The sequence below is a fragment of the Prorops nasuta genome, unplaced genomic scaffold, assembly GCF_024137725.1.
Source record: "Prorops nasuta isolate Cenicafe-Biocafe unplaced genomic scaffold, Cenicafe_Pnas_1.2 PNAS00018, whole genome shotgun sequence".
NCBI classification, from domain to species: Eukaryota; Metazoa; Arthropoda; class Insecta; order Hymenoptera; family Bethylidae; genus Prorops; species Prorops nasuta.
The window spans coordinates 1,850,647-1,862,972 of NW_027116815.1; the positions used below are offsets into that span (position 1 = coordinate 1,850,647).

Here is a 12,326-nt window from a genome sequence, read left to right on the forward strand (position 1 = left end):
GGTCAAGTTTGTACAGGACGACCGCGCTGGTAAACAACAAAAGAGAGAGGGGTAGGGGAAACAAAACAACACAGGAGTATAATTGACAGGAATCGTCCGAATGAGCGACGACGAGGTTGGACGAAAGTTGGCGCGGAGCGGTCATTAGGCGGTGATAATTCAATTAAGGAAGGAGAAAAATGTTTTTGGCGCATTAAGCCGAGGAATTCGGACCGGCGGTTGGCAGATAAATCTCGCCTGTGCGCGTGTGTATATATGCTCGCACCTAGCACGTCCATAAAAGTACTCAGGTGCGTCGAGAGCTACTGTAGGGATTTGCGCGTGAGGGAAGTATACAGAGGGGGGTGGAGGTTGTGTGCAACGGAGGATATACTCGCGTTATGTTCTCGCGTATCGAAGGAGGGGGGGGGGGGGAGGGAGGGGGGTAGAACGGGGACCGGCATCCTTTGATCAGGAGCTGCAGGGAAAAAAGAACACGCACACTGACGCGCGAGCCAGGACGATTTGGAAGGACTCTATCGTCCCGCACATCCACGCGCGCACACATTCGTCCCCATAGAGTATGATCCACGCACACGCACCGAGGCTAACGCTTTTGTTCGACGTGCATGCATATTGTCCTAATGCACGCCATAAATTTGTATACCCACCTATAGGTGCGTTGCACGGGAGAGCTTTCAGTATTTGTTTGAGGGGAAAAAACGAAACGGTGAGAGGGGAGGGGGGGGGGGGTTCTCCCTAGTTTCTTCTTCCCATCTCTCTCGTCTTGCCAAAGGGACCGCGCTTCTCGTGTATATAGAATATGTCCCGCCACGCGGGATCGGCTAATATATAATGCTAAATATCAAAGCGCGTCTCTCTCGGATTTTAATGTCTCGATGATTTTACAATCAAAGCGATTCGCACTAACATGGTGTGAGATGGGAGAAGTTTAGTGATCCGAGATTCTGCGTTTTAGCAGCCAACGCACACACAAGTATTTTGTGCAGACTTTTGTCTGTAGTGCGTGTATGTGCCATCCTTAATTCTATTCATTGGCTGCTAGAATGAAAGAATTTTGTATCACCGATAGGAAATTCTACAAGAAGAGGATCGATGAATTCTTCAGGTTGTGATTTTGGAGCAGTGAAAAATTATTTTATATCTGTTCTCCAGAAGGAAGAGACCAAAGTCGTTCATTTGGTAGTTTCGACGCCTTCGAAGAGCTCTTCAGCGGGTCTCGTGACGCTGAAGGAATAATTCGAACGGTCGCAGCAGCTCCTCAATTTCCGCCTTTTTAATAGTTTCGCTTTGCACAATCGCACAAGTTTCGACCTTCCAAACGCTTTTAAAGGTCTCCTCGACTGCCGTAATGAGGCGAGCAACAGCGCCGAGAGCCTCCCTTGATTCCTCCGCAGCGACTCAGGCATTTCTCGCTATTCCTGCCGTTTTTACGGGCCACGCTTTGTTTTTACGCGCCTCATTAATTTTAACAGCCAGCGCCAATGGAGAATTCGATTTTCAACCTGCAACTGGCACGGACAGGTCACACCGGTAATTGCTGCCTCGGCTCGACCAAATTGAGTCTTTCGCCGGTACTCGTTTTTCCTGATAAAAGCTGAAGTCGAAGAGAAATAAAAGTGCCTGAATGCTGTATAATAATAATATGTGATATCGATAATACCTATATATACATATATATACCAAACATGTTTGCACCAACCAAAATTGTAGTACGCCGAAGATACACCCTACATACCATATAGAATTTATACTTGGATTTTTCGCATGGTTGTCCGACTCGTAAAAAATTTGCTTCTTGGTCGCTTTTCAAAATTTCTGGCGCTCAAGGTCCGCGAAGGTGAAATTCCAAGAGACTTTTTCGCAGTCCGACCGTCGAGATGGCAGAGCTCAATACCTGGGATTGTTAACTGGTGCCTGGATATCCTGGAAAGGACGTTTCAGGGATGCCGCGTCTCCCAGGACCACGATGCGTTACGTAATCTCGCGACTTCCGACGAAATTCGCTGGAACGGCTCCTCTTTGACTGGCGGCTGCTGCCTTCCAAGAACATCCGTTGCCGAAAAACTCACCAGCTACTAACGAAGTACACCAACGATATTGGAAAGCTTCAACGTATACATGTATATAAGACTACAACTCTAGAAAATCTACAAACTTTCTCCGACGAAGAACTTTAATCGAGGGATAAATGCGGTCGACCAACGATAGAGAGGGTGAAAAAATTGTTCAAGGACAATATTTTCCGGGGAGAAGAATTTCTTATCGATGTAAAAGGGAAGCAGACGAGGGGAGTTGGACCGGCAGAAGTTTCCTGGGACTAATTCGAAAGACAACCGCGGTAAATTTATGACGTAATAATTGAGGCGAAGGTATATAGTATACTTGTTGAAATTATTAAAGCTGAAAAAGAGGGAGGGAGGGGGGGGGGGGGTACTGTACGAGAGAAAGAGAGGAAGATACAGGTGAAGGGAAAGGGAAGCGCACCAAGAAGAAGAAGAAGTAGAAGAAGCAGAGGAAGAAGAAGTGGAAGGGGCCGCGGTGAACGCGGAGGACCACCCGAGAGACGAGTCCAGGACTGGTTGGGAACCAGTGGCGCCCGCCGTCGCGGCTATATGGGGGGGGGGGGGGGTCCCTTATCTTCCACCACCGCTGCCCAGGATCATTCCGGACTCGTCCACCAACCTTTTGCTCCCGCGTGCGGACTTTTGCATCCTATTACCCAACCATATACAAATCCCCCCTACTCGCATAAACCGTGCATTCCCACAAGTAGAAAATTTGCAAAAGTATAAATTACCTGTAAAAAGTAGATTTTCTAGAAAATTTTTTATCGTTCGGAAAGAAACCTGAGAACACTCGAAGAGAGAAGAGAATTAAGATGGACAAAAGTGGAGTAACATCACTGGCAATAGACGTGAATTCCCATTTTCGGAATTCTCTACATCGATCGACCGTGCGTTATTGGCTCCTCGTCGCATATATCGGTCCACGGCACGTTATATGTACACATACACACACACATACACAGAGGTAGTTGCGCATAATTATTTCTGGCGGATGCGATCCTTCGCGACCGCCACGCCGCACCGGTTCTCCATCCTCGGAGCTTGATAATGGAGGATATTGCGCCCGGAATATATTTGGCATGTGGTCGTGAGTCTAGCAGATAATTCGGCGGCATGCGAGTGCATCGGGAGTAAAAGGTGCAGGGGAGGGAGAAAGAGAGAAATAAATAGAGGAGCGGAGCGAGGATGAGGTGGGGGAGGGGGGAGGTTCATTGTGAAGAAAGGCGTATGGCTACGTAGGCGACGTGAGATCCGTTGGACCCGCATGCGGACCTTATTGTGTCCTAAAAAGGCGTATACGGTAGGTACCTAATGTCGGCATGGATGAAAGAAACCTCCTTCCTTTGTCTTTCCGTCCTGAAGCTGCCACAGCAAGTAGCGTGCTCTGCGGGTAGCTTCGTGCCAATTCACACGAGCGAAACCGAATCATCGCTTCTTCGAGCTTACTGTTTATTTATTATTACTGTTATGTATGTGTGTGTGTGTGTGTGTTGCTAAAAATACTATATATAGATACGAAAGATCATTTTTATGTTCTCCTTTGATGAGGAAGCTCCAGGAACGTGACATTTGCGATCCGTCGACGCGCAGGGATCATTCGAAGCGAAAGTTTCGATGTTTCAAGGACTGCCGCTCGATGGTTCATCGGATATCGTACGGAGAGGCCGCACGATCGGCAATTTCGTTCTGGGAACAATTGCTCGCGATGGTACCACGCTTGGTACCTATCCCACAAAGCACCCTTCCACTTGCTCGCCAAGCATTATTAATGTCAGAACGTCACAGGGCACCGCATATTCCGCGGGCGCACGTTTTCAGCTCGCATGCTGATGCGAGCCATCCGAGAAGCGCGCGACACGACCACTGAATGTGCTATACTATATATATATATATATATATATATATATATATATATAGGAAACCGCTGTCGAGCGAACCCGCGAGGACACAATATATAATTCCGCCGTTTGCCGATAATTATTATGACTTTCCAAGTTTCCTGCTGGCGCACAATGCCACTGGCCGCTTATATTCAGAACTTTTGCCGGTAATAAAGTGACATTAACAGGCATGCGATTCCGCGATAAACTTTCGAAATTTATTTCTAGTCTCGAAGCACAGCGCCATCCCTGCACGGATCGTCCCCCCCCCCCCCCCCTTTAGCCAAGATATTCCAATAACCAGCGACTTTCAGCCGCGATTGATTCTTCTTATTCTTAGACTCGCGATCCTCGGAATTCTACCGGCTTTTATTTTATTATTTTTCGTTCTACGATTTTAATCGGTAATTTATAAAGCACTGGGTGTATATATATAGTGTTAGAAGAGGTTTTCTTTTCGAGGACCTAATTTACAAGGTACTTACGCGAGGCGACCGCAGGACCTTTCACAGTAGTACCCACCACTCGTGACTAACTTATGTTTTCGGTATTAAAACGGATTAAAACTGGCGGAAGAAGGTAATTGTCATGCAAACTGATGACGGACGCGTCGAGCCGACCGAATAAGATCCAGCTACTGTCGTGACTGGATCTCATCGAGGTTTCGATTCCTTTAATTATGAGCGTTTCGTATGCGAGAAATCGTTAAACATGACGACGAATGACATTTCACTGGATAATAATATTTAAAAAGTTTGCGTGAACGCTTTTGGCCTAACCTTTCGAGCCAAGAGATTCTAGAAATTTTATTTAAATGACACATTTGTAGTGTGTCGGTGAGCTATTAATAGTTTTCATTTTTGGATTTCAATGACTTTTGGGTAGAAATTGTACTATACTTGGGAGTTTTTTAAGGTTTTGATATAAGGATTTCCTGATTATACGTATAGGGAAGTGGTATGATCTCTTCAAACAGCATCACTTCATGCTTTACACGAGCGTGAAATTATAATATCACTTCCGGATCTTATGTGAAGGCGCATTATAAAATTATATATTTTTTATTTTGTCCATAAACTATAAATAAGACTAGAGTATAATCACACAGGTGTGTGGATACAACATCAATTCACAGCTACAAAATTTATAAAAGGAAATGATAAGAATTCATTTATTTAAATCGATTTTCTCCTGATTCAGAAAATCATAAGTCTATAATTTTCAGTCAAATCAAATCCATATATGAAAATAAGCAGGGTGTCCCTTAAGATTTGTCTTGCGACGAGCCTCGCGTGTGATTCGTTCACCGAAAAGACGATCAGTCGCGAGAAGGATGGGATAAAGGAGGACGAATCTAGCGAGGTTTTTGGCGTGGCGAAATCGCGATGGCGATTTCAAACGGAATGGATTGTCCCAGGCCGTTCCGGGAACCAGTGGTATACCCGCGTGTCGTCCTCCGTTGCAAAATAGTCGCTTTGCACACGCAAATTTGACGTTAACGTCGCGGAACGTTTAATTTGACGTGAGTCCAAAAGGCACGCGATCATTTCCCCAAAAGCGAATAGTCCTGCGCTTCCATACAGCCTCCTCTCCTCTATATCTCCTCTCGTTTCTTCTTTCCAGCGTGATCGGATTAAATTTCATCCAATTCACCCCCTCCCCTCCCCAACCCAGCATATTCATCCCTTTGGATAGCTTCCACTCTCCAATAATGTGTCGGAGCCCAGTCCCCATCGCCAACGTAATAATTTCGATTCACCACTACATCCCCCCCCCCCCTCCATAATATAGCGCAACATTGCCCCGTTTAGATATTTTTCCTGCAAGAACAGCCACGTAGAGATACTCCGGATAATGTTCCGATATGAATCCGTCAGATTTCACGGTACATGGGAAGATTATAGGAAATCTGTGCAAAGTTTCACCATCGAGATTCGAGCTATCTAAATTAATGATCGTATGGTTTGCTGATAAAAGAAGTAAATAGGGAAGTTGGGACCGTTTGCACCCTCGATTTTCTTCAGGATTTCATTGGGAGAGATTCTGGCTAAATTTCATGGAGAACGTATATAAGTATGTCGTATATATAGGATGGTCAATTAGCGGTAGATAAGGTGGAGGGGGCTGATGAAACTGATGTGGAATTGATAAGATGGGGTAAATGTGCTGTATGAGTAAATCCGCGTAACGAATGCATCAGGATTCATCTCGGGGATGGACAGAGAGAGAGAGAGAGAGAGAGTTCTCACGACGTTATTCGGGAGTCCCTTGTAAGCCTATCGGGTATATAAATCTTTCGAGTATAATAATAAAGGAGACGCGAGTCGGGCGAGCAAGTATGAATATAAAAGTATTACGACGTCAGCGGGGATGCGGTATATCCTCGTCAGGCTGACGCGAGCCACGTTTGTCTTCGTCGAGGCGAGTTTTTTGCTGGCTGGTACCGCCAAGGACGAAGCGGGTATCGTTCGCCGGCGCAGATTGGCCTCTAATTGTTTAGAAATTGTGCGGATCGCGAACAATTAGCCGCATGCACTCTTGCGATTGCCATCGGTGATGGGCCATGAGGGTTGTTCGGGAGGCTCAGAAGCTTGAATAATTTCAATTAATATGACGACGAGCGGCACTCCCTAATCATTACTTGCCAGCTCGTTTACCCAACTTGTCCTGGAACTCTTCCGACCTGGAAATTCTTCTCGGCCAATGCTTATCAAATTGCAGCCTCAATCTAATTGGCTTTCGCACTGATACAAAGTGATGTATATTTTCTTCCTCTTTCTCTGCTTATCCACTCGCTCTCCCATCCAGAGCCCATTACGCATAGATTCATCTTTCACTGATAATTTTATCATTCGCCGAATGTCCCATGAATTTTAGCTATAGATAATGCTGAAAGCTCGCCATTTCCAGTTTTACCTATCTTTACTCTTATTTTCAACGATGGAAATTTCAATTTCTTGCCAGGCACTCTCGTAAATTATGGCAGAGCAGGATATTATATCGAGAGTTATCTGTGCAAGATGTACGCCATCCAAACCTTGTGTTTTTCAAGAATGCTATTAATTATGTCGTTACTTCAAGTTTGCTCTATTATTTTATCGAATGTATATTCGCTAATGGCTTGTGTGTGCGAGTTGGAAATTTACTTGAACCAGCTGTGACAAAGTGGATAAAGTTTGATATAACGTTGCAGAAAAATAGAACTTTAATGAAGTCAGGCTATTCATCGTAGTAAGGTAGGTTTCCCTGATATTTTTGATAATTTACACGACAACTGAAAATCTTACAGGCTTCGTGAAGATAACAGCTGATATTATAACTGTACGCGGACAGGACGAAGATATCGATGAGCTGTTGTCACGAGACACGATACATTTGCGGAATGTAACATTTATAAAAATATCATTGTTACATAGGTATGCACAGAACACCTCATAGATGAAATTATACATATATTTATCCGTATTCTATATTGTGGTATTACTAAATTTAATTTTAGTATCCTACTTACTATCGTAGGGCCATAAGATTTAAATTAATTAATAAACAAGTCTTACATACCTTTAAAGTCTTGCTGCCATGCCAGCACTCCACAAAGAAGTGCTAATGTTTTACCACTTCCTGTAGGACTCTCCAATAAACAATTCTTTTCACTTTTACACCCTTTTATGAGCTGCAAATAATTAAAATAAAATAGTTATAAAAAAAAATGTATAATCTATACTGTTCAAAAATTCAGGAGAACATGATTTATACCGCATTCATTACAGCCACTTGGCAAGGATATGGTTTAACCGGTAATATTACTTTGATTCCTGCCATTGTTATTCCATACTGCAGCGCAACTTTATCTTCTTCGGACTCCATATGAGAGATGCTACTTGTACCATGATCAACTAACATTTTTAATTTATCTTTCAAAGAATTATTCTCTATATTACTGGTACTTTCTTGCTTCATTGTGCTAGAATCAGATGTTTGTATGAAATTATCTTTGAGTTTTAATTTTTTTTTCAATCGAATCTCTGATCCCTCATCTGATGAGGTAGCTGAATCTGTATCAACAAAAAATGGGTGTCTCCAGTTTACTGGCACAATGCTATTTAACTTATTAATACTATTATCCTCTTTTTCTACATTTGCTCTAGATATTTGCTCTTTATCTTTGTCATAAGTATCTGCCTCCTCAGAATCTGATAAATCTATACCAAATTCTGTTTTGCAATTCATAGTAATCCTCTTATCCCATGGAAACAAGGACATTCGTTTCTTTGGTTCTACTTTCTTACCATGTGGAGTTTTCAAAGTTACTGGTAGTTCTCCTTTCGTTTCATTATTTTGAGAATTATCAACTTTACAGGAAGAAATTTGTATATTTTCTGAACCCTCAAGAACATCTGTGATTATATAATTAAAACATGAATCATCACTGTCAGATATATTGTAACTTGGATTAAAGCTAGGTGCAGATTTTGAGGTAGAAGATACTTGTCTAACATTATGATCTTTGTCACTCTCATCGTCTGAAATAACTATGCAAGACGTATCTTGTTTTTCTTTATAAACTTTTGTATCTGCTGAAGATTTTCTTTGTAATCTGTTTCGCTTCATTCTGAAAAAAAAAATAGGAACTTATATTAAGACTATATTCAATATATCAAGCAATAATATAACCTGAAATGATTTTTCTATAATTATTGACAGAACTGTGAAAACACTTACTCTGCTGGCGTTTCTAATTCTTCAAGTTTAACTTTAATTAATGAATAAATAAACGTAACAATAGCTGAAGTAATGATGCAAAGTAATATCATTTATTATTATGGCAATACTTGGCAGCTTCTAACCTCTTGAAAAAGACGGATTATGCTGGAGATGTTGGGTCGAGCGAAAAGGCATGTTTTCAAGCCGGCTGCCGGCTAAAAACAAATGGCGCGCGCAACATCCTCTCTTCCATATAGGTTAGAAACTCGGGGCGCGAAAAAAATTTCATTTTAAACTTACGTTAATAAAATGCTAGCACATAATTTATTTTCCCAATAGTTTCAATGAATGTAAAAGCCTAAAGCAAAATAAAATAAATGCTACAAGATTGAAAAAATACGAAATAATAGGAAATGTCATTCTATACATTTTGATCTAATAAATATCACATAATACAAGAGTGCGCAGTTTGCGATCCGTTTGTATTAAACTCGGATGCAAAAGAACACGATTAGAGAAACGTCCATTGCGTTTTTTTCCGAGTTCTCGAAGCGGTCCTCGTCAAAGGAGTCACGGAATTTAAAAGCCATCTGACTAGCGTGCGACTTGAATAAAGAATATAATACTGCCCTTGGAGCATCTCGTAGCATCGTGAATCCTTATAAAATTATCCGAATTTCCCACGCACGTATGTGCCATACCATACGCTTTTATATGTCGCGCCATGGGCGTAGCAGAGTCCAAGGAAGGACTACGTCACGTAACAGCAATGAAATTACTCACTCGTCGCACTTTCAACTCACGTTTCTTACTGAGCAATTCCAGCAACCTACTGCACTTTCGCGAGGATTTGATTTATATCTTAATGATTAGAACCATGCGAATTTCCATGCTTAAACGAGACCGATACAATCGTGCGGTGGATCCCTCCCACTTCCGGTAGCACACTGATTAATTTCCCTATTTTCCTCTCTATTTATATTTATACTTTTCGCTCTCTCTCTCTCTTAAAATTTACTCTTTCCCAGAATATTAACGTTTTCTGCTGCATCATCGACATTGTCGAGATTCGCTGCTGGCAAATTTGCGTCAGTGGACGTGAAGGAAGTTATAAGCAATTTTTATGACCTCGGTATGTTAAAATTTATCGCCCGACTTTACTAGGGAGCGAATCCGATCGCTTTCGCTATCAAAAATCTGAGTGAAGCGTTGCTGTAAGTTCGATGAAATATCTCCACGTTTAAGTTGGGCTAGCCAACTGTGAGTTATGCATACTTCGAGCTATAAAACATGCCAAGGGTTTTTACGACTGAAACGTATTAAATTGCGTGTAACACCCCCATAATAATAGGGATAGATTCGAGTACATTGAATCTCAAGGGACAACATTGTTTTCTAATCTTATATATACGTGTTTTATTCGCTATATAGTCTTATAATTTCACAATTATTTTTTTGTAGGAGAAAAAAATAAATCTCTGCATAAAAATCTGCCAAAAATTAAGGAAAAAAAAAAAATACAAATTAAACGAAACATTCAATGAGGGAATTCCAATAAAAGGTATCGACGCGTACACGATATATATATCACTATAAGTGAGCGTGAAAGGAATGAATAGAAACGAGAGAAAGGTGATGCCAAAATATTGCAGTGGTCCCTCGCATCGGAAACGGGGGTGCCGAAATTATCAGGAAAAATAGGGGGGCTCCCAGTGGCGTGGAGACGAGAATAGGGGGAAGAATAGGTAGAGATGGGAAATCAGGGATTCGTATTTTGTGGTCAGGATGACTGAATTTACGGGTCCGGACGTTTCTCTTCGAGCGAATACGGTGTATGAGATAGATAGATAGAAAGGGCGGGAGGGGGAGGGGGAGTAAAGTATGAAATATAAATAAAACATATTCTTACCGACGGCGGCGGCAGCGAGTGCAATAAAAATGCGGAGAGATCAAGAGGGATGCCCGAGGAATACAAAATTGCAGAGGCTTTTCGAGGCCCCATCTCGATCCTCGACCCCCCCCCCTCCCCTATCCCACTGGTTATCCTTATTCCCCCGCTTATTCTTTCTCTTATCCTCGCCCAGACCTGACCACCGCCGCCGCTAACCTGGACCACGATCATTGCAGGACGGAAACTCCACTACAGTTTTATTTAGCCTCCTCGCATTCACGATTAAGTTACAAGATCATTCCTCATTTTTCAACGTTTCTTCTTTTCTCCACCCCTCCACACCCTCCGTCCCGCTACGTTTATCCTCGACTCTCGGACACTCCACCCAACACGCATAATTTGTCATTACGTCGGGAGACCCTGAAATCGTGCAAGAACTTATTTGTCCTTTCCAACCCCTTGTTCCAGTTCTCTGCCCTTGCGAGAGTTCTCGCAGTGCACGTTGATTTCTTGTAGCACATGTATATATATATATAGTTATATAGACGAGATTCGTTAAAATCTGTTGATCCATTAATCGAAGATTCGAGCAGACGCGGTAAATATTAATGAAATTCCTGTATTTCTAGAGTTTAGGGGCTGAGGGGGGGGGGGGGGGGGAGGATTCATAGACGATAAAAGCCAAGTCGTCGTTGAGGAAAGGGCGAGTGGCAAACAAGACAATAACCGTCGTCGAGCTTAATTAAGGAGTGGCGAGTACTGCAGTGGAGTCGTGGCTTCGTTTGGATGGTTCGCATGGTGCAGGGGAGGGAGGGCTGAACTTATCTATCGGTCGCCCGATAAGATAAGAGACAGTTGCTCGACCAGCCAATATTCTCCTATAAGATAGTCATCCCTTGGACGAGCACCAAAACTTTTTTCCCTTTCCGTTAGATTCCGGGGGTGGCCATATGCGACCTTCTTATCGAGAACCACCCTCCCTCCTCTTCGACAAGAACCAGCAAAATGGACAGTTCGTCCAGGGGTCACAACGGACGGTCACCCTCCCGATCTCTCGCTTTCTCTTTCTCCTTTTATATAATTCGGGAACTCGCTTTCAACTAAAATAAAAGAATCATGCTGGCTGGGGACTCCCACACCACCCTCCCGACAAAAACCCTCCAACATACGCTTCTGACCCAACGTTTCGCTCGATATTTAAACTTTACTGCGGGGAAGAAAATTCTACGCGCAATTCTCAGCTGATAATATCCTTGGACGGAATCGAACGTGTTTGGAAGAAAAGCGTGGAATTTTGTGAGAGTCTCGTGGCGAAAGTTTTGTCGAGACGAGAGAGAGAGAGAGAGAGAGAGATGAGTAATGAAAGGGGGAAGAAAAGGGGGGTCTTAGGACAAGCGTGAAAAATGAATAGGACGAATGGTGGTTTGGTCCAACGCCACAAAAGGAAGCGTCACGGCGAATTAATCGAGCGACGACTATAGCACGCGAGATGTGTAATTTAATAAAGAGCTGCGTCGGGGGTGGGGGTGCTTCAGCCACGACCACCCGTTGACTAATAACTTTAGCTTCTGCAAAGAGTATATAGTATTAAGGATCGCTATGCGTGACGTCGTTAAAACTTTGCGATTCTCGAATTTCATTGCGCGGGGAAATAATTAAATCTTTTTTTTTAAATGTTTTAATTATTGAAAAATAAAAAAAGAAATATATATATATACACTGCCTCTGTATTACACTTATAATTAAATATACATGCTAATAGAAAAGAGAATAAGCGGATAT

General features: G+C 42.7%; 1 protein-coding gene across 1 annotated transcript in view; it reads right to left on the reverse strand.

Moving 5' to 3' along the window:
• The window catches only part of LOC136780233 (Fanconi anemia group J protein homolog), a 39,294-nt gene extending 30,481 nt beyond the window's left edge, over positions 1 to 8,813 (reverse strand). The window contains exons 1-3 of the mRNA XM_066738467.1: positions 8,672 to 8,813; positions 7,706 to 8,561; positions 7,511 to 7,622 (exon numbers count right to left, since the gene is read on the reverse strand). Coding sequence (XP_066594564.1) covers positions 7,511 to 7,622; positions 7,706 to 8,561; positions 8,672 to 8,763 — 1,060 coding nt within the window. The 5' untranslated portion in view covers positions 8,764 to 8,813. The remainder of the gene's footprint in view (positions 1 to 7,510; positions 7,623 to 7,705; positions 8,562 to 8,671) is intronic.
• Positions 8,814 to 12,326: the final 3,513 nt, after the last annotated feature.